Below are 22,589 nucleotides of genomic sequence, written 5' to 3' on the forward strand. Positions count from 1 at the left end.
TGGGGGCGCACGCCCACCCCGCCTGAATCCACCCCTGAAACTGTGTATAATGTTGTTTTGGGGCCAGTTCCAGCGTGTCCTGTTGTGTGAGGGTTTCCTTGTCGCTCCTTGAAGACCCGTATGTAGCCTTGAGATAACATATTTTTTATCCCGGTAGGTTGTTGTCACTTCATCATTTTTACTCGATTCTAAAATGGAGCAATATACTCTAGTTCATTTCACTTATAAAAATATTTAAAAATCAGTTATTTGAATTAAATATCACCCTAAAAATAATTTCTCTTGGAATATATTGGCTTCAACTTAACTCAATAGGGTCCAATAGCCGCTGCTTTTTCGATAATGATATGGGACGAACAAAAGAAGTGCCGAAATGTTCAAAGCTGATAGTTTCACATGGCGTTAAACATGGCCGGCGAAGAGTGAGTTACATGTGCAAACACATAGACAAATTCTTAATATTTTCCTATTTCTGAATGAACTGAATGCTAAAATTGCTGTAAAAGTCATGATCTTTGTTTTCCATGACAAATAATTCATAGTTGATAATTCCTTTGAATGCATGTACCTTCCTGGACTCAAACGCGAGTAGATTTTTCTAGAACTTGTAGAAGACAGCACAGACCCGGTATTTAAAAAAAAAAATCTTAAATTAGATTTTTCTCAAATTCTTCCTCAACTCAAATTTCAACTAATTAGATCTACTGAAAATAAAGATTTTAGGAAAAACACGGGATCTGAGGAAAATTCTCAACTTGAGATTTTTTTTATGAAACCAGGGCCATTGAGCAAGTTACATTCAATTCATTACATTTTTGCGTTGTTTTTAATATGTTTTTCAATGAAAATTGATGTAGATATGTAACTGTATTACCGATCTTATGCGATCGACTCCTTAAAGTCAGGACCTTTCGGAACAGAGGTGAATGTGAAAGTTATCTAACAGTGTACATGTTTCCCCCTAGAAAATACAAATGCCAGTAAACTAGAAAATTTGGGTAGCTCTTTTACTTAGAAATTATAACCATCACATTTGTTACATCCACAGGTAATGTCATGCTAAAGGTTCAGGGGAGAATGCTACTGTACTAATCCAGGTATAATGCATTGTTTTAAGGTTAATTCCCGATCTGAATATGAGGCCCAACAGTGATTTGACAAAATATTTCATGGTTTGGAATTAATTACCCCAACTTAAGCTACATGTACATACACATTTGTATATCAAGGACTGATAGATCTCTTTTTCCATTTACAGACCTGTATTGCATACACCAATTGAATGGGCACAGAGAAAAGATCGAGTATTTTTGACCCTAGTATTAGAAGACTGTAAAAAACCAACAGTAGAGTTAACAGATACAGGATTACACTTTAAGTAAGTTCAGGATTCTCTATGAGCTGTTTTAGCTTGGGGGCTGCCATGGTTGAAAAATCACCACCATGGTTAATTTTTTGTACACCATAATCAACTTTTACCATAACTGACCTACAATCATTTCATGCGCATTAAACCCATTAAACTCAGAATATACAATATGTAGCATGATTAATTAATGACATAGTGGTACAACACTTTGTGAGTGGTAACTCACAATTTTTTTTTTTCGTGAATGAAGAAATTGAATTGTAGATTATGCCCAACAAATTTTAAAGAGAATTAATAAGAATTCTAAAAAATAATAAATTGTTATTGGCTACCACTCTCTGAGTGGTTGTACCACTATGTAGATGTATGGTATGTCTCTGTATTATATAAACTTATTAATCATGACAAAATTTACAACTTAAACCAGTCTTAAGATAATTATAACATTGTGCATAAGATTCTTAATTAGTCACCCTGCAAATTAATTTTACGGGAAGTGTCAATCAGTTGGAAATACTTATAGTGAGTTGGTCAAAACTGGCTATGGTCAAGACAACTCAACCTTGCCTTGGCCAAAGGTGCATGGCTTTTTTCAAAAGTTAAAGTTGAATTGAGATTGAATATTATTATATAGATAGCAGTGAATTACTGAATGTTCGCAGTATAAAAAATTTCGAAATTTCAAGCTGTTATATAAATTCTGTAATTTCAATCTTGGGCTGTCTCCCGCCAAAACGTCAAAACACAAATATCAATCCACTGTTCACAAAATATGAAATTTATGTTAATAATAACAACGAATAATGGAGGAAATCTGTATAATAAATAGGATATTCAATTGGTTATGGTGAATAACCAAAATATAATCACTCGTGCAAAGAACTCAGTAAGATTAAACTCCTGTGAGAAACAAGTTCTGCACACTCTTCCTTCGGCACTTATGATCATATTTTGGTTAATTACTCTTTTCAGTTAGTTAACCTATTATTAAAACATGTTATTAATAAAGAAACAAATTGAATTAAAGAACATCTAAAATCCATAAAGCAATATTCTTCCTGAAAATTGGCAACTGTAATCTTTCTGACTGCATAACTTTTAAGGCCAGATTTATACATATACATCATGCTTTTAATTCTAAAAAAAATGAGTTACAATTAGTATAAAAGGAATTACTGAAGTGGTCAAAGTCGCAGGTCGTCAAATATTCTTTGCCACTGATTTAGGCTTACTTTCAACATCTAAAATAGCATGAATGCGATATGCTCTAAAATCTGGTGACTTCGCTAGAATCTTGGTTCCCTTGATATGATTACTTTTTCATAACTGTGATGACCTGAATCACACGGGTTAACGTGATATTGTTAACACAGTACATATCGTTAACACGGTTGAACAAAAACAAAACAAACGCGAATATGTTGTCAGAAAATGGTAAGTTTCTGCTATTTATTCATCACTTTTCAGGATAAAACTCGCATAGGAATGCTTATTTGACTATACATGTAGCAACGGGATCGATTCATTATGCGAGTTCAAAGGTATATTAATTATTCTGAAAAGTGATGAATAAATAGCAGAAACTTACCATTTTCTGACAACATGTTTGGGTTTGTTTTGTTTTGTTAACTGTGTTAGCGGTATGTACCGTGTTAACGATATTGTGTAAACCCAGATGTGAATGTTTTCAATCAAAACAACTGGTTACTTGGAACCAAATTTAACAACTGGCAATGGCTATTTATAGATATCAGGGCCCTGATAATGTATATGACCTATATAGTCAATTGTAATTAGCCCCTGTGTCTGAATCGAAAACTGGGTAATGTTCAGTGCTGATCTATCATGTTAACTTCCTGTTCTCATACAAGCAAAAAACACTCGAGAACACATGTGTATGATATTTTAGAGGTATATTTTGATCTTGTATGAAGCTAGAACTGTGACATTAAACATGGCACCGATCAGCAGCTTAGTGTGGAGTTGTAATATATAATTATGCAAATTATCTGTGAATTTAAAGTACTGAAATTATGAGTGCAAGAAGTCTCTAACAATATTAGTGACCACAAATTGATAATTTGTGCAATAAATTTTCCTCCATGGGAATCCTGAAGATGGTTTTGTCCACAATACAAATTGACAGAAGTCATCCACTGTTTTTTTCTTGGCTATTATCAAAACTGCCTTTTCCATTTATAGTAGGAAAGGGTAATATACAGTATTTTAAACATTTCATTTCAGCTGCCTTAGTATTTTTGTCAACTGCAGTAACTTAACTCGAAACTTTGGAGTGCTAGAAGTCTGCCTGTCTGTCCATCTTGTTAACACTCATACCTACTATTCTCAATTGATAAGGATAAAATTTTTACTTAAGGTTGCTTCCACTGTTAGAAAATCATCGACCGGCCAATATTGTGTGAGTTATTACCTGGAACATACTGGGGAGTTCGGAGCAAATTGCTCAACATCACATGCAAACCTGTTGTAAACTTTTTTATCTTTGTTTATTTCAGAGGTCGTGGTGGATCAGAGAACAAATTACATGAAGCAAAAATAGATTTTTTCAAAGAAATTGATAGCAAAGTATGACTTCAATATAGAGTATTACTATCTAAGGGCATGTCATTCTCATTCTTGATCTATTTTTGATCTTGAATTTCTGCTGTGAAAAGCATTCAAAACCAATGGCCAATTTGCATTTAGTTTACTACTTCTGGGTACAGCAATATGGTGAATACTGTTGGTTATCAGAATTGATCGCTGATGGATCGATAAGCGATGGACGGTGAGCGATATAATTGCAGTTTTGTAAAATGATGGATGATCTATTAAAAATTATACAAATGTAAAATATAAGTATAAATCTACTGCATTATGTTTATATGTGTAAAATTGACAAATAAAACAAAGAATCCGTGAAATATATTGACTGATCTGTGGTCATGTGATGCGATCACCGGTTGAATGGATTGGTTTGACGGATCGATGACTGATTGGAAACTGATCGGTAATCGATGACGGATCGCTATTTTTGATGCATGGACCAGTTCAGGTACTGTATCTGCAAGCTGAAAGTAAAAAAAAATGTATGAAGAAAAGATCAGTTACAGTATGTTTCAGTAAGTCATTCTGGCATATGAGTTAATCAGGTGTTTTGGCTTTTGTTAAAGTGTATCCGTGATCCAGTCATATACTAAAAGTAAGCTTGGCGTAGGTCCTCCACTGCTACGCTACTTTTGCATTTGCATTTTTTTTAATTTTTGCGGCAGCAGGGGACATGTGGCTGACAGTTGCTTTTCATCATGCTAACCATACTTAAACTGACTTTCCTAGTGAAATTTTGATTTTCCATGTTGAAACTGGAATTTACATACACGTACATGGTGATTCTGTGAGAAGGATAAAAAAATAAAAAGTTTTGACCCACTGTTATTTTATCTTCTTATTTTATTGTTACAGGAATCAAAGTATGTAGTGTTACCAAGACATATAACAATGGTGTTGAAAAAGAAAGATACTACCGATGAACATTTCTGGCCAAGATTACTGAAGGAAAAAGTTAAGGTAAAGTCTTGATAAAAAAATAAGGCATCTAAGAGGGATTGAATTTCAGAATTTTTCCACTAGCTAAACTCAGCAAGTACTGAAAATTTACACTCGTTAAATTTGAAGTTTTTTGGGTTATTTCTGGACTTAACCTATAAGACATATAGAATTCCACAAGCAAATTTTAGCAAGTTGAAATAATTTCAACCAGCAAAATTGAATTTCAACTTGCATTTAGCAAGTATTTCCCCTTAAACTCGATCACTGTCTAATGAGACATTAAATGATACCCTGCCAAATTGCAAGATCTTTTGGGGGGTAAAAACGACTTAAATGGCTATAACTTTTGTGTAAATTATCTAATCAAACTGAAGTTTGAATTTGATTTGTATTTTATGATACCCAATAACTATACAAAGTTTGATGAAGATCCTTCAATATCTAATAAAGGTATCATCTGGAAAACATAGGGGGATGGACAATGGACATACAGAAAACTTCTTCGAGGTTACTGCATAATACATCGTCACTTCACGTAGTGGGGTATAAAAATCCTTAAGTACCCAGGAATTTGTTATTAAAAAAAAATTTGTTGATACAATCAGTAAGTCAATAGTTCTCAGTATTAATTCCCTATTGAAGATTTGGGATTTCTTACATCTGTGTTGAGAAGTAATTTTGTTCTGTCATTTGCATAAGTGAAGTGCAGCAGAACAAGTGGAAAGATGATGTATTTTATGAGCGTACAATGTTTCAGAGTTTCATTAGGGATGAGTTTAAGAACCACTTTTTCCAAAAAATGCTGCTCTTGTTAGGCAATCTACATTTGATCTTAAAGAAAGAATATCTCTGTCATTTCCCACAGTTGTCATTGTGACATTGCGATTTACGAAAAATCACAAATTGCTTGTAATGCTACCAATGGTTTGATTGGCTCATACAATGAGTAAATGAGTGGGTGACCTGGTCTTGCATTGGCCTTTTTTAAAAACTTGCAAATGTTTTGTGAAGAATAAAATATGAAGAAGAGGAATATCAAACTCTGCATTTTTCAGAGTTTCTAGTGAGATCCTAGATTCCTTAGATTACAAAATCATTGAACACTTAATTTGCATGACCTTAATTTCCACGTAGGCCATATCTGAAGTTAATATAAATGCAAATGCATATTTTTTTGAGTCTATTCCACAATTAAATTGTTATGTTGTTCAAGAGTCATCGGTAGATAAGGAAAAGAAGTCCCATATATACTTGCCTATAAGTCATATTTTTGGGACTAAATTTTTAATTGCTTGCAAGGGTTTGACTTACAGACGAGATCTAGCTTATGAACTAAAATTTTCAGCTTGAAAATGTCAAAAGATTGATAATTGACATAAGATCAAGAGCATGACACCAACACTGAACAGCCAGACAGGTACAATTTACCATAATGTTTAAATTGTAAAAATTGTGAACGTTTAAGGAAGACTGTCTTCATTATCTCCGTTTTACAGCTAAAATATTATGCAGTGAAAGAATATTTACTGTTAAGTCTTAATTTTGCCACAATATGGCCCTTTAATCCTATTTCCTACCTATTCATTTTGTGTTTTGTTTTTTTACCTGTGCACCATATAGCTAAAGACCCAAACCTGTAATACAATGTAGAATCATGACCCAATAACATACCATGATTCGTGTCAAAAGTAATCAATATTTTAGTTGGTAATGGCAATTCTTTTTAAGAATTTCTTTTGTTTAAGATAAAACCTCTTTACATACCGAAATATCTTCAAAAATGAGTTGTTTGAGTATCGTCATCTTTCTGTTTTCTTTATTGTTCACTATATTTATGATTTTAATTTGGGTTATTGGTTGTACCAAAATTAGAATTATTGAAAAATGGCTGTATCACAACAATCAACATGGCTTGTTGAGAATTTAATTACTTTCTACTATAAAAACAACTCTGGCTTGCAATTATGGGAGATGATGAATTGAGCGACATTTTGCATTTTTTTAATTTGAGCGACATGATCTTTTCAGCGACAAAACACATATAAATTGAGCAACTTTTTATTTTTTAAATTCAGCGACATTTACCTGAGAAAAATACTTATTACCTCTTCCGTTAGTCAGTGTCCCCTGCTCACCACGGGGAGGTGGAAATAGGATTTTGAGCAGGATATAGTGTTTGTTTATTGTTCACTGAAACCACATAGTTTATATAAAATACTTTACAATTGTTAAAAATAATGTACTATTAAAAACTTCTACAGTGTTAGAAACTAATTTTTTTTCATGGTTGTCATTTGGACCATCTGGGCAAAATTTCAGCTGGTCCAAACTTAAGTTCACTGGTCCAAAAAAAAATGGTGTACCTTTTTTAAATGATAGCAGTTCAGATAACATACACATGTTAAAATATTTTATTGTAATAATATATTAATCTGCTAATAGACACTTAAATTCATATTCCATCTCAAGTTCAATAGTTTTTCTCCTTTTTGGGGGCTGGTGCTTTTGCACCGGTCACAAATTTCCACATTTTAGAAAAACAATCAAGCAATGTGTAATAATACCCGTCTCAGCATCATTGACGTACATCATTTTCTCTAAATTTGTAGACATCAAATCGTAGTCCTTAAGATTTTCGTGGGTTTCCTCTCTTGATTTTGGTAGCTTTGGCGTTGTCTTTCTCCTGAAAATATAAACAAATAAATAATATTAGGAACTCATAGGATATGGAATAAATTTACATGACACAAAATCATTATATATGTTTAATAATAAGATAAGCAATGTAACAACACTTTTGTTGTTTTCTTCATTTTTAGTAATCATGATCATATTATATTACTTTTATTGAACATACCTTACTCTATAAACAGCTTGTCTTATCAGGCCAACATCTTCTGGGACTAAACTAGCGTTCTCTGTTTTCCCAACTTCATGTACTATTAGCTTGTGTGGCCGTTCTGTTATGCTGTCTTCAGCTTTTCTCTTGCAAGCTTGTCTGATGTTGTGTCTCTGTATCTTTCTTTCTTCTTCCTTTTCATGGTTATGCTCATTACGTCCATCCAATATCATCAAATCCGTTAAATCTGTCTTGCATCAGGCTTTGCATTTGGCTTTTATACATCTCCAAAGATGTGTGGCACTATATGATTTGTCAAGCCTATACTTAAATCCATCAACAACTATACCTTCTTTCCCTCGATTCGTTGTGTACTTCTCAATCTCCATTTTAAATGTATTTCACTAATATATTTTTGTCTTTATTTATTGTCGTTTAATCTTTTGAGTGATATTCAGAAGGGAAAAAGTACCGGTGGATTCACTGAAGTTGAACTAATACATTCGAGAAAGGGCTAGTTTTGACCAGTGCGAACTGGTGGACCGTTTATGTGAATTTTATGTACATCTGTATTTAATCAATTAAAAAATATGTCGCTGAATTTATATGCCGTTTTTATATTTTGTATTGATTTGATGTCGCTCAAATGATATACGCAATTACTCAAAAAGCGTTGCTCAAAAGATAGTCGCTGAAAAGACAATGTCGCTCAATTTATACACACCCGCAATTATTTATTTCAACATTCATTGAAGTTATCAAAACAAAAAGGTATACTCATTGTAATTAAATAATGTTAGCATTGCAGCTGTCAGAAATCAGTTTGACTGATAAGCGGGCCCAGGCTAGATTCCAGAAATTTTAGACTGAAAAGGGGGTCAAACTTATAGGCGTATCGACTTGTATTCGAGTATATACACCTGAGAACACTCCAACATTTATATATTCACTTGAAAACAAAGTTGTGGCATTGTTAAATAGTAATCAAGGGAACCAAAACTGGAAGCATGGACCAGATGCTGCCAGTAGGATAAGATTCACCATGTTTGTTCTTTTGTCTGTCCATCTGTCCAGATACAATGTACCTTGTATTATCTTGTTTTGATCAGTGGTCTCAGGGTAGTGTGCTTGCCTCAAGTGCAGATGGTCATAATCCCCAACTGAGTCACATCAGAGAATTTAAATATCGAAAGTCACTGCTTTTTTCCCCAAGCACACAGTATTCAAGAGGACTGGGTGACTACATGTCGATTGGAGTCAGAATAATGTGTTCAAATGGGATGGCAAGCCTGCCTGCAGGCTGTTGTTTCTGTGAGCTAAAACATGTAGCACAGTGTGTCGGTCTAGTACAAAGCAGGGTCTGTACCATTGGTAAATAGTTCTTGACGTGGAATGTATGTAATATCTGCCATAGAACGTTAATCCATAATCAATCAATGATAACTCTGAATGATGGCTTGAAATCACTAGTAAGTGCAAATGTATATAAAGGAAAATTATTGTTGTCTGATGTCTGTAAGGGGAGTTAATTTGTCTGATGTCTCTAAGGGGAGTTAATTTGTCTGATGCCTGTTAGGGGAATTAATTTGTCTGACGATTCTTATGTATAGAGTTCTAGTTTAGTTGAGGGACGTTTAGGTAACCTGTTCACAATTTGAATTAATTTTTTATTAAGAATTTTGTGTGATCGGTTTCAGGTTCATTGGTTAAAGACTGACTTTAACAAGTGGAAAGATGAAGATGATTCAGATTATGAAGATGCAGGACCTGGTGATATGGATCTTGAATCCGTAAGTAAACTTTCACTAAGTAATATAATTAAGGTGCCTCACTGCAGCAAATAAAATAATATTCTTTAGGAAAAAGAGTTGTTTTTCCTTTGAATGATCATTACCTGACTAAGGAACTGTCCAAGGTAGTTAATTGGATGATTGACATTTAGAATTTAACTTATTATTTGACTTGGATTCAAACAAATATGGAATAATAGTAATTTCATATCTTGTCAATTGTCAAAATAAGTAGGTTAAGACATTTCATCAGGTAATGATTGTTTTATCACAAAACAACCATCTCTTTTTCCTGAAGTTACCTGCTTTTCTTGCTGTAATTGCCAGGAAATGCTTGTTTTACTCTTGCACCATGAAGCCCTTTAGAAGTGTGCTTAGTTGTAGTTGTTTTATCACAAAATAACCAACTCTTTTTCCTGAATTATCTGTTTTACTTGCTGTAAATGCCAGGAACTGCTTGTTTTACTCTTGTACTCTGAGGCCCTTTGGAAATGGGCTTTGTTGTAATAATAATCAACAGGAATTCTTGTGATTTACATTTGCACATAAGGCAGAATTTTGTTTTTAGTATCATCAGGTATACCAAATTTTGACATCATCCTCATTTGATGGAAAAATACCAAACACATGATCTTCTACCACTTTCAAACTTATTTTCCATTTTTTTTTCATTTACTGGCAAGGTTTCATTATGCAGTTGAACTTGTTTAAACTGAAACCCGAACCACTCAGAATACCTGAGCAGACACTTTTTTAAGTCTCTATTTATCAGTTTAAACATATTTTGAACTTTGGTAAGCCGAAAACCTTTCTATACACCCAATTTTAAAGTCCAAAAGGATTTTGGTTTAGTTAGGTTCCCTCGTATTTAGGCCACATCAAGTTAATTTGTAGATTCTCATCCACCAGCAACTAAAAAAAATGGGTGGATGGGAGGATTTTATTTTTTATTTTTCCAAGATTTGTAAAATCTTATTCCTGCTGACGAATTCAATAAAGAAATTTTGGAATTGTGTACTTTTGGTTATAATAATAATAGTAATAATAAAATCTTTATTTCAAGAGGGTTACACAGTTAGTTTACAGGCTAATCTTCCCTGAGGCCCTCACACACAAAAACTATATCTACTAAAAATTAAAAATAAACAACACAACAACAAAAACAAAAGCTGATTTGACAATACCAAATCACTTTAAGACAATACAATATAGAACATTAAAAAACAGTGTAAGCAGCAACAATTTTCTCTTTTAAGATACTCTATTCCAAAGTGTTAAGGTACTTCTTTAGATTGATTTTGAATGAGTTGTCAGTGGCTTGATTATGTAAATGTTTGGGTAACTTATTCCACAAGACAGACCCAGATTATAAGAATGAAAGTCTGAAAAGTTTAGTTTTAATTTTTGGGATTATCAAGTTTCCTTGTTCAGCATTTCTTAGTGAATTAGGTTTGTTTCTTGAAACATAGTTAAATTTTTCTGATATGTAACGTGATGCTTTCCCATGGAGAGATTTATAGATTAATAGGTATTTGTGATATTTAATCCTTGTTTCTGCTTTCATGATTCCTAATTGTTTGAACAAGGGTTCTGATGGAGAAAAAGGTTCAGCATCTGGAATGAGGCGGATAGCCCGTTTTTGGAGTTTAAATATTTTGTCTAATCCTTCAGAGCCACAACCACTCCATACAATACAACAGTAGTCAATAAGTGGAAGAATGTACCCATTATAGAAAGTTTTTCTTGTTTCAATGTTCAGATATTTCTTAATCTTTGCTAGGAGATACAATCTTGATTAAATATTTGAGCATATATGATCAACATGACATTTCCAGCTTAGAGTATCATCAATTTTTTCACAAGTAGTTTTTTACATGATGAAAATTTTAAAGCTTCATCATTAACTATTAAGGAGGGTATATCACTTTTGACAGTTTTTGTCTTGTTCCCATAATCATACACTTTGTTTTATTAGCATTGATAAACATACAGTTATTTCTACACCAGTTTTCAACTTTTCTTAGATCATCTTGCACATCCTGTTTTAATAAATTAATATTCTTCTCAGATTTGTATGTGGTTGTATCATCAGCATACATATCAGCATTAGTATTATGCATGTCAAGAGGAAGATCATTAATAACTATAACAAATAAAAGCGGCCCAAGTATGGAACCCTGAGGACGCCAAAGCTTATAGGTTTTTTTAAAGAGAAAGTGTTTAAAATATTTACTTGCTGTTTTCTACCCTTTCAGTAGGACTTATAGAATTGCACAGTACTGTCACTTACACCATAGATCATTTAGTTTTTTACAAAGTATATCATGATCACCAACATCAAAAGCCTTTTTAAAGTCTACAAAAATAGCTAGATTGATGTTTCCATTATTCATCTTGCATAGCCATTTATCCACAATGTTCACAAGAGCAGTTTGGCAGGAGTGTTTAGGTCTAAATCCAGACTGAGCTGAATGTAAAAATTTCCATTGAGATAACTATTCATATAAGTAATTAGATATATGTCGTTCAATTATATTTTTACAGTGAAGGAATTATTGAAATAGGTCTGTAATTTGATACTAAATTTTTCTGACCACTCTTATAAACAGGAGTTATTTTGCACTCTTTTGTGAATGTGAAAATATGCCTGAATCAATCATACGATTATATATATAAGTAAGACTTGGTGCAATAATATGAGATGTTAATTGCAGCACCTTAGGCCTATTGTCCAGATGACTTTGACCTATCTAACTTCAATAGTCTTCATAAATTTCACTACATTTTACTGGAGGTATCATAAACTGTTTATGATCATAGTTTCTAACCTTTTCCTTAACATAGTTATGTAGTTAATAAAAATCATGGTTTGGCACAATCATCTGGTTTCTTAAATTCTCAATACAAGGAGTGAAGTAATCATTGAAAACATTTGTCACAATCATCTAGTTTCTTAAATTCTTAATACAAGAAGTGAAGTAATCATTGAAAACATTTGTCACAATCATCTAGTTTCTTAAATTCAACTTAATTCCAACTTTCAAGTTTCAGTTCCTTTGGTGAATATTTTACTATAGGATTCAAACTATGACTGCACTTCCATAAGCTTCTGGAGTCTTTACTATCCTTTACAAGATTTACATAGTAATTTTGTTTTGCACCATTTATCAGAAGCATGGTTTTATTTTGCCAAAATCTATATTCTGACCATATACCAAAAGATTTGAATTTGTCCCTTTGCTTTCTTGCATTTAAAATTTCATTATTATACCAATCTGGTTGTTTCTCCCTTTTAACTCTCTTTGTTACAATTGGGGCATGTTTTTCCTTATAATGTGACTGTCAACGAAAATAAATGAGATTTTCTGTAAATATACACTACATTACTCGTTTTTTTTACCAGAAGCCTGTAGTATTGTGTTTATGTAGAGTTGTGATTGATGTGGACATAAAAGAAATCTGAAAATTTGAACCACCGTAAAAACAAAAAAACAAAAACAAAAAAAATTGGGGCAGGCCCTTTTTAGTGAGGGCGGGTGGGGATGAGAATCTACAAATTAACTTGATGTGGCCTTATGTACAATAACCTAGCCTAAAACCGAAAAAATCATTTTGCACTGTGCAAGCAACTTTCTTGCAAAGCATACATGTACATGATACCTGATGACTGCTTTGTCCATCAATTTGTCCATCATCATTATGTTGTCATTTGGCTAGAGCCTTAAATTTTAGATGGATATCTTTCAAATTTTTTGTAACTGAAAATGACCTCTATTAGATTGATTTTACAGAAATCAGTTAAGGTAGACTATTTTTTTGGGGATGGATCACATCATGTAGGTTTATTCTTGTTGACTGGACAGTGCATGAATTTTTTGTCAGATTTCCTTCAAACTTGGAGACGGTGTTGAAGTTTCGGTGGAATTTTTTTTCACAATATTCTCTTACCAATATGCTTTGAGTGTATGGGCATGCTCACGAAGGTACTTTCTTTACTCTCTAGATGATGCAGAATATGGGAGGAATGGGTGGAATGCAAGGCATGGGAGGCATGCCAGGAATGGAGGGAGATATGGTAAGTTAGCATGGGCTGTACCCCAGGAATGGTAGGGAGATAGAGTAAGTTAAAATCGGGTGTATGCCAGGAACGGGGAGGAGATATAGTTTGTAAACATGGGATGTATGCCAGGAATGAAGGGAGATTTGGTAAATCAACAAGGGATAAATGCCATGAATGGAGGGAGATATGGTAAGTTAACATGGGATGTATGCTATGAACTGGGGAGATTTAGTTGGTTAACATGGAATATATGTCAGAAATGGAGGGAGATACATTTGCATGGTAAGATGACATGGGATATATAAAGGGAATGGTGTGAGAATGGGTAAGCTTTCATTGGAGGAATGTCAGAAATGGGAGATATATAAGGTAAAATAGGGTGTATTCCAGAAATGGTGTGAGAAGTGATAAACTTTCATGGGAGGAATGCCAGAAATGGAGAAAGATGTTTACATTTGTAAGTTAAAATGGGATGTACAATATATGCCATCATAATATGGAGTGAGAAGTGGTAAGTTGACATGGGATGTATGTCAATACTGTAGGGTAAGGTAATAAGCTATCATCCTGAACATGGGATGTATACATTATAGGTATGAAAGATAAAAGTGTAAGTTACCATAACATGGTGTGTATACCAGGAATGGAGTGATATGGTAAGTTTTCCTGGGAGGTATGCTGGGAATGGGATTCTTATGTTCTAATGATATTTCAGATGATGCAGAATATGGCCGGTATGGGTGGTATGCAGGGCGTGGGAGGTATGCCAGGAATGGAAGAAAATATGGTAAGTTAGCATGTGAGATTGAACAGATTTTAAAGGAATGAATTGAGTTATTGTAAGGTAACTAGGAAGGACAGGTAATTGTAGTATGCCAGAAAAGGGGATTGCAATATAAAAAAGAAAATCTGTGGTAAATCATATTTCAATATTAGATTTCTCTTCACCTGAGAGGAATGCTATGAATGCTTGATATTTGTTCATAGCATAGGATGTACACTTGGAATGGAGGGTGACATGGTGATAGATTTGAATAATGACAGGGTAATAAACATGGGAGGTATGTTTGGAATGGAGACTTCCAGAGTAAAATAACATGGGAGGTATGTTTAGAATGGAGAGTGATATGTTGATAAACATGGGAGGTATGTTAGGAATAGAGAGATACAAGGAAATAAGCATGGGAGGTATATTAGGAATGGATAGTTGCAGAGTAAAAGCATTGGATGTGTGTTTGGAATGGAGAGTTATAAGTTATATAAAACATGGAAGGTATTTTTGGAATGGAGAGAACATGTGTGATATATTTGGAATGGAGAGTTACGTGGTAAATCCCTGCAAGATGCATATACGTTTGTCAGTGTTTTATAATTCCCATTTACAGTGGCTAGTGGAAAGTAAATAATTGGTGTAAGGTTTTTTTTTATAATGACTTGTTTAAGTAAAGAATTTTTTTTAAGAAAGCCTTGAATAAGCTATCATTCAGTATACATTTTGTACCTCAAATTTTATTATTGGTTTTCAGTTTGAGAAATCAAGAAATACTATAATTGATATATATGTAATTTTCAAGCTCAGCTGTATAAATGTATGTCATTTTTTTCTTATTTGATTTAAAGTGGGATTTTTTTTCTGATTTAAATAAGGAATTTTTCAAAGCCAGATTTTACCATTAAGATTCTTTTTTGACTGTATATTTACTTCAGATTTTGTCAAGTTCCCATTGTTTCCTTGGCTTAGTAAAATCATTGCTTAACTGTTGTTTTGTTTTTTTTTGCATCAACATATGGTAAGTACCAATGTTGTTTTCTTTTCTTCAGGGAAATGATCAAGGTTCCAGTGACAGTGATGATGAAGATTTACCAGACTTAGAATAAGATCCTTACATTCATGGTTGTCCAAGTGACTGGAATGGTTACTTGTGGCACATTAAAGCCATCATTAACATCATGTATTGATAGCATTGTGATTAACCCACCTTCACCGTCTTATCATAAATAGCATTTCATTGTGAGCTGTAGCTTTGTTTTCTCCTATTAAGGTTTTCCAACATAATACAATGTATTAAAAAAAGTAATCTTTCTATTCACTGAACGAAAAATTAAAGTATTGATTTAATGTAATTGTCTGTTATGTGTTGTTATGGCTTTTGTTTGGTATTTGAAGGATATCTACATTACTGGTAAATTTCCATTAATGAGTAAATGGTGAGTGTATGTTTAATTAATTCTGTTGGTAGGCCAAAAAATCAATTCTGTGTTTCAGGTAACTTCCTCTTAAAAATAGGACTGTTTTTTTTTAAAAAAAAAGGCAACTTTTTTTTAAATGATACTATATAGCATTCAAGCAAGTTAAATTATATTAGCAGAGTTTTTGGAACTACTTTTCATTGTGGAAACAGACCTAATGGTTTAAGTATGTTGGTTACGTCACTGGAAACAAAAAACTATTTCTTGGCGACATCATTTAAGTTGCTATTAACATTTGTTACATATTTCATTTTATGGTGGGAATCATGTTCATATATTGAAATGTAACTTTATATACAATCCTTTATAATAAGTTTAATAATGTACCATTTCATGGTACTCAACTAAATTGATGCTTGTTAATGTTATAGATATACATCCGCTGAGCTTAATTCTCTACCTACAAGATGTACATGTATTGAGTTTGAGATTCAATCTTGGGGATTTATATCTGCTGTGCTTGAGACTATATAAAATTATAAGATGTTTTTCTGCTGAGCTTGAAATTCAGCTTGCAGAATGTACATATAAATGTATTGTCAGCTTGATACTCAAAATTTTAATTATACATCAGCTTAGGTTGAGATTCAACCTTTGTGATTTAGTCAAATGAGCATGAAATTTAACCTAGAATCTACATATTTCTTAAGACTATGAAATCCATGTTGACTTATCCCTCTAGCTCAATATGAGGAATGGAAACGACTTCACAATGTGGGTGTATCAAGCTACATATGATAATAACCATTGTTGCGTCTGTAACAGTTGTTACAACCTGGTGTAAGGTGTAATTTTACTTGGTATCTTCATTTTTTTATTAGTCAAAGGGCGTTAATTTGCTCTGCTGTAGACGGAAGTTTTGTTGTTAGAAACACTGTCAAAAACCATTGATCATTCAGTAATAAACTTGCTAATGAATGGCGTTCATATTGTATTTGTACACCTATATTTTAAGAATGTGTTTCGGTTTGCCCCTGTGTCCTTCATTAGTCCCTTGTCTTAAGTTTTGGCGAAGGGGACTTCAGGTTTGCACTCTGTCCATCAATCTGTCAGTCGGGAAAATTAGTGGGCATCGTCCTTTAGCGCCAATTGGATAAAAAAAATTGTGGTTAAATTGTGATAAAAGAGTCTGTAGTAATTTTATGTCAGAAAAAGACTACCTTTCGCGCCAATTACAAATAAGGAAATTGATTATCAAAAAGGTAAAAATCTTAGGTAAAACGATCATAAAAATAAAGACAAGTTTAACGTCTTAGAAGTGAATAAATTAAAGATCAGACACATAAAAAAAATACATATTTATATGTTGAAAAATGTACCAGAATAAAAACCAAATATGTATTATTTTTCACAATTATTTATTTTTATTTTCATTTTAATTCTATTATTCTTGAAAAAGATCTAAAGTTTGTTATCCGAACCTGACCAGGCATATCTGGATTAGTCCGATAAGTATTAGTTCGCCTTCATAGCATTGACCAATGTACATGTATGATTGAAAATGTTCACCAAAGATAACTGCAATAAATAAAAAGAAGATCTATATGCACATAGTGAACAGTTGATCCGATCGGAGGAAGTGGATGTCAATCTTGGGAAGATTGAGTCAAACAGAGGAAAACCAATTTTAGTTGTCGATGGCCTTCTTTTCTATATTTACGTTAACTAAAATAGTCTTATAATTTCATATTTTCATAATTATACAATGTACTTGCCATAGAGATAAACAACCAGTTATAAAAAAAGATTGTTTTTTAAATGGTGAATAACATACAATATCCACACCACGCATATAATGCAGAACTAAAACAATACCAAAATATAAATTTACCTGCATGAATCATTAATTTATTAGCGCAATTTAACTACGAAAATCGAAAAGTAAACGGCGCAAAAGGAGTACTGGCTTAGAGTTTCAGGGAAGTACGTTTCTCAAAGTTGTACATGCGAAAAAAGACAAATAAAATCTGTTCCAGGAGACAAATTCACATTGGGCAACGAATCATTTTTAAAATCTCGGTATAGGTTCGTTTTCTGATTGAAAACAATGTTACCCTCCATCAGTATTTTGGTAAATTTAAGGGGTTTGAGTTATTTGCAAAAAAAAAAAACTATTTTAACCCTAAGTTCTATTTTAGTAACAACAGCCATGTTTATCGACGTTTAAAATTTTTTAAACAATCAGTTTGTGCAGAATACCCCAAGGAACTATCGTAGCAAGTTTCATTTGATCTGCAATAGTAGTATCAGAGAAGAAGATTTTTTTTAAAGAAATTATATCAGAATAGCCAAAAATGTCGAAAAAGGGCAATACATGTAACTCAATATTGGTTGACAGGTTTTCATAAAAAATTCGACCACAGATAGATGTTATTACTTTTATTCTGTCAGAATTTGGTGAAACCTAACGGATTGTCCAGAGATATATGCGAAAAACTGCTGTCTGACCACTATGTTCTATTATAGTAACTGTGGCCATTTTTTTCGACGGATCAAAAATCGAAGCATAAACTTTGTGCAGGATACCATAAGGTACAACCACGCAAAGACTCCGAAAGTAACTCCTGAACCACTAAAAGAATTACGATTGAAAGTTTGGTTATCACGTGACTAACAGTTTTCCATGTTGCTTCATTTTGATTGATTAATTGATTGTTGACGTTTTACGTCCGAGCAGCAATATTTCAGCTATATTCAGACGATGAACATGAAATGGATGATAATGATTTATTCCATTTCGTCCATGGGTGGACATAGAGCGACTACAGTTTCTCTCCATTCGCTTCGGTTTTGGGCGATGATGTTACAGTTCTTCCACGTTAGTCCTGCTCTCTTCAGTTCAGAGTTCAAACCCCTCCTCCAGGTGTTCTTTGGTCTTCCTCTTTTTCTTTGCCCATGGGGATTCCAATCTAAAGCTTGCTTTGTAGTGTTTTTATTATTCTTCCTTAAAGTATGACCAATCCATTTCCATTTTTGGGTTCGAATGGTGTTTTTTATTGGTTGTTGTTTTGTTCTTTGCCAGAGTTTCTTGTTTGTTATTTTTTCTGGCCATCTGATATTCAATATATTTCTTAGGCACTTGTTAACAAAGACTTGTATAGATTTCATGGTGTTTTCTGTTTCTCTCCAGGTCTCGCAACCATATAACAGGACAGACTTAACATTGCTGTTGAAAATTCTGATCTTAGTAGCCGTTCTCAGTGTTCTACTTTTCCATACTGGCTTTAGAATGGAAAAAGCCTGTAATGCTTTCATCTTTCTGGCTTGTACATCTTCGTCAGTGCCTCCAGTTGTACTCATGACACTTCCAAGGTACGTAAATTTATCTACATTCTCTATCTGTTGGTTATTTACCAATATTGGATTCATCTGGTTTTGTTGGATTCTCATGGCTTTGGTTTTGGCTGTGTTGATATACAATCCTGTTCTTTTAGCTGTTTCTTCGAGATGGTTGACCTGGTGTTGGGAATCTTGAAGACGATGCGATAGTGTGATGTTAAGTGTCCATTGTATACCATGAGGGTCGTTGTAAGCTGTTGTTGCTATCCAGTCGATGACTATGAGAAAGAGAAGGGGAGAGAGAATGCATCCTTGCCTTACGCCAGTTGTTACAGGGAAAGGATCCGTCAATGTACCAGCATGTATGACCTGACAAGAGAATTCTTCATACAGTAACTTAATCATGGAAATAATATTAGGAGGAATCCCATAGTGTCCTAGAATGTTCCACAAGACCTGATGATCTATGCTGTCAAATGCTTTCTGGAAGTCAATAAAGTTTAGATATAGGGATGACTGCCATTCGATCGTTTGCTCAATAATTATTCTGAGTGTTGCAATCTGGTCGACACACGATCGTTCTTGTCTAAATCCAGCTTGTTCATCTCTCAGCTTGCTATCAATCTCTTCTTTCATTCTTTGTAAGATTATACTGCATAGGATTTTACTAGGAATGGACAAAAGAGTTATTCCTCTCCAGTTGTTGCAATTGGATTTGTCCCTCTTTTTAGGTAGTTTTACCAAGAGTCCCTTTTGCCAGTCTTTTGGAATTTTTTCTTTTTCCCATATCTGGTTTAATAGCCCAAGAAGATATTGAATGGTAGTGTCATTCATGGACTTGAGGGCTTCTGGTGGTATGCCATCGATTCCCGCTGCTTTCCCATTCTTAAGATGTTTTAGGGCTTTTCTTACTTCATTTTCGGTAATTTTGTCAGTCTCTATGTTAAGTGTTGGACCTTCTTCAAGTATTGGTGGATTTGTTGGTGGTGGTCTGTTCAATACCTCACTAAAGTGTTCTTTCCATCTGTCAAGCTGATCTTCTAGCTTTGTGAGGGTATTGTTGTTTTTATCTTTGACTGGTAAATTTTCATTTTGAGAGATCTTTCCACTGAGTTGTCTTGTAATGTTATACAATGTTTTGATGTCTCCTTTTAAGCAGGCGTTTTCAGCTTCTACTGCTAACTTTTCAGCATGGTTTCTTTTATCTCTTTTACAGCTTTTCTTCACTTCTCTGTCTTTTGCGCTGTAAAGGTCTTGCAGGTTTTTCTTTTGCTGTCTGGTTTTGGCACTCATCAACTTTTCTTTTATTTCCCTTCTTTCAGATATTGTATCCCATGTTTGATCTGACATCCATTTCTTTCTTTTCACTTGAATGAAACCAACTGTTTCTTCGCATGGTTCCAGAATGGCTGTCTTTGTTGAGTTCCAGATGTCATCAATATCATTGTTCATTTCTTGGATGATAAAATGAACATGAAATGAAAAATGGAATGGGACATAAGGATAATAGGGTCGACAAATTTTGATTGCCACAAGATAAAATGGGAGGGATGGGTAGGGTCGGGTAATTTAGCCTCCTGTGGCGGAGCGCAAAGGTTCCTACTGCTATCGAATACCACAGCAGGGTTCTTTAATGTGCAAGGAACGTGGCACCTTTCCCAACACGGTGCACCACTATGGTTTGTGGTCAGGTTTTCCGTATTATAGCCTGACAACCACAGCATGTAACACGCCAGGGGTACCCCCATTCCACCACCTGAGGCACACCTCCCAGTTGCTCTGTGGACAGAGCGCCTAGCCCCCGGCTATGTTTCTGAGCACTATTTAGTCGTCGCCTTTTACGACAAGCTTCGCGCTGCTGCAGGCCTATTCTTTGATACCCGGACCTGCACGAGGCTCTTCATTTTGAAGTGTCATTGCATTGTTGTTACATGTATATCATTTCAACTACACGTAATATGTAAAACACTGGAAATGACAATAGTAACTTTTAAAACCTATGATTTTTCAACACTGTATACTTCTATTCCCCATACTCAGTTAAAATCCCGACTTAAAAACATTATACATCGTTGTTTTTCCAAAAAAGAAGGTACACCTAGATACAAATATATAGTTCTTGGTAGAAATTCCTCATACTTTGTAAGAGATAATTCCAAATCATCTTCCAAATATACAGAGGAAGATGTTTACAAAATGCAGGAATTTTTAATCGACAACATATTTGTCCAGTGTCGTGGACGTGTTTATCAACAAACGGTTGGCATTCCAATGGGAACAAATTGTGCTCCTTTACCTGCTGACCTATTCCTTTACTCTTATGAGGCTGACTTTATAGCTGATCTGATCAGAAAGAAAGAATATCGTTTGGCTAGATCCTTCAATCTCAGTTTCCGCTATATAGATGACGTATTATCTTTAAACAATCCTAATTTCGGGGATTTGATACATCGCATCTACCCAAAAGAACTTGAGATCAAGGATACTACAGACACTGTGAAGTCAGCCTCATATCTTGACCTACACTTAGAAATCGATGGTAAAGGAAAACTATTGACCAAACTTTACGACAAACGTGATGACTTTTCATTCAGAATTGTCAACTTTCCTTTCATCTGTGGCAACATCCCTTCGGCACCTGCGTATGGAGTGTTCATATCACAACTCATACGTTATGCCAGAGCTTGTCGAAACTACGCAGACTTTTTGTATCGCACTAGAACTCTAACAAATAGGCTTCTGGAACAGAGTTATGTTGCTACAAGATTGAAGTCATCACTACAAAAGTTTTATGGTCGTCATCATGAACTCGTGGATCGTTATGATGTATCCATCTGCACCATGAAAACTGATTTATTCAACGGGTCATAGTTTTACTTTCCTCGTTTGTCTACCCCGGACTTGACTTTTTATGAGCAACTCGGCGGGTGTTTCTTGAAAAGCAGAGGACGCTTACCTTACCGGTGCACCTGGTCCATGTTCCCAGTTTTTAGTGGAGTCCGAGTTGCTCATTTGCTTTTGTTACTTTGTATGTATGATTTTAGTTACTTCATGTTCTTTGTTGTGTATGTCTGTTTTCCATGTCTGATCTTTGTCCCTAGATTACATTCTTTTGATTACCGCTATAACCTTGGTTCCCTTGATTACTCTATCATCGTCTAGGAATGTGGTCATTTTCATTTGCTTTGCTATAAGGTCTGTAAGTCTCGTTCTAGTTTCATTTGTCTTACCGGAATTTCTGAAGTAAAACGTATTGAAATCCGAAAACCGGTCTGCATTTTGTTGTTTACTTCGGGATCTTGAAACGCTGTATTACAATGCAAAATCTTCTACTTTACGTTTTTTCTTAACACTTTTATCACGAAAATATGTTTTGCTTTTATATACTGAACCCAACACTCTGAAAATGACAAATCTCTATGCATTTGAATGGTAGAATAGAACCCATTCTCG

At 34.1% G+C, this 22,589-nt stretch overlaps 2 protein-coding genes across 4 annotated transcripts; one reads left to right on the forward strand and one right to left on the reverse strand.

The window, feature by feature from the left end:
- Positions 1-388: 388 nt before the first annotated feature.
- On the forward strand, positions 389-16,780 carry LOC148603058 (prostaglandin E synthase 3-like). Of its 3 annotated transcripts, XM_088552011.1 has the most exons (8): positions 389-422; positions 1,259-1,378; positions 3,886-3,955; positions 4,832-4,936; positions 9,455-9,547; positions 13,551-13,622; positions 14,323-14,394; positions 15,429-16,780. In XM_088552011.1, exons 1-8 carry the CDS (start codon positions 397-399, stop codon positions 15,483-15,485), a joined length of 615 nt encoding a protein of 204 aa, XP_088408137.1. In that variant the 5' UTR covers positions 389-396; the 3' UTR covers positions 15,486-16,780. The 3 variants fall into 3 exon arrangements, with proteins under 3 accessions (XP_088408137.1, XP_088408138.1, XP_088408139.1); XM_088552012.1 differs by lacking the exon at positions 14,323-14,394; XM_088552013.1 differs by lacking the exons at positions 13,551-13,622; positions 14,323-14,394.
- On the reverse strand, positions 6,539-8,197 carry LOC148603059 (uncharacterized). The gene is made up of 3 exons (XM_088553243.1): positions 7,776-8,197; positions 7,483-7,601; positions 6,539-6,552 (listed from the first exon to the last, which is right to left on the reverse strand). The coding sequence occupies exons 1-3, from the start codon at positions 7,988-7,990 to the stop codon at positions 6,539-6,541; spliced, it is 348 nt and encodes a 115-aa protein (XP_088409369.1). The 5' UTR covers positions 7,991-8,197.
- Positions 16,781-22,589: the final 5,809 nt, after the last annotated feature.

Source organism: Perna viridis, chromosome 11, assembly GCF_037379345.1.
Source record: "Perna viridis isolate PV_CMFRI_1.1 ecotype Kerala chromosome 11, ASM3737934v1, whole genome shotgun sequence".
Lineage (NCBI taxonomy): Eukaryota > Metazoa > Mollusca > Bivalvia > Mytilida > Mytilidae > Perna > Perna viridis.

Excerpts from the sequence above, each read along its gene's own strand:
- LOC148603058 (XM_088552011.1), top strand. The coding sequence starts at position 397 with ATGGCGTTAAACATGGCCGGCGAAGA. Across the intron at positions 423-1,258 it reads TTAAACATGGCCGGCGAAGA|ACCTGTATTGCATACACCAA; the intron begins GTGAGTTACATG and ends TTCCATTTACAG. Across the intron at positions 1,379-3,885 it reads GATACAGGATTACACTTTAA|AGGTCGTGGTGGATCAGAGA; the intron begins GTAAGTTCAGGA and ends TGTTTATTTCAG.
- LOC148603059 (XM_088553243.1), bottom strand. The coding sequence starts at position 7,990 with ATGATATTGGATGGACGTAATGAGCATAACCATGAAAAGGAAGAAGAA. Across the intron at positions 7,602-7,775 it reads CAAGCTGTTTATAGAGTAAG|GAGAAAGACAACGCCAAAGC; the intron begins GTATGTTCAATA and ends TTATATTTTCAG.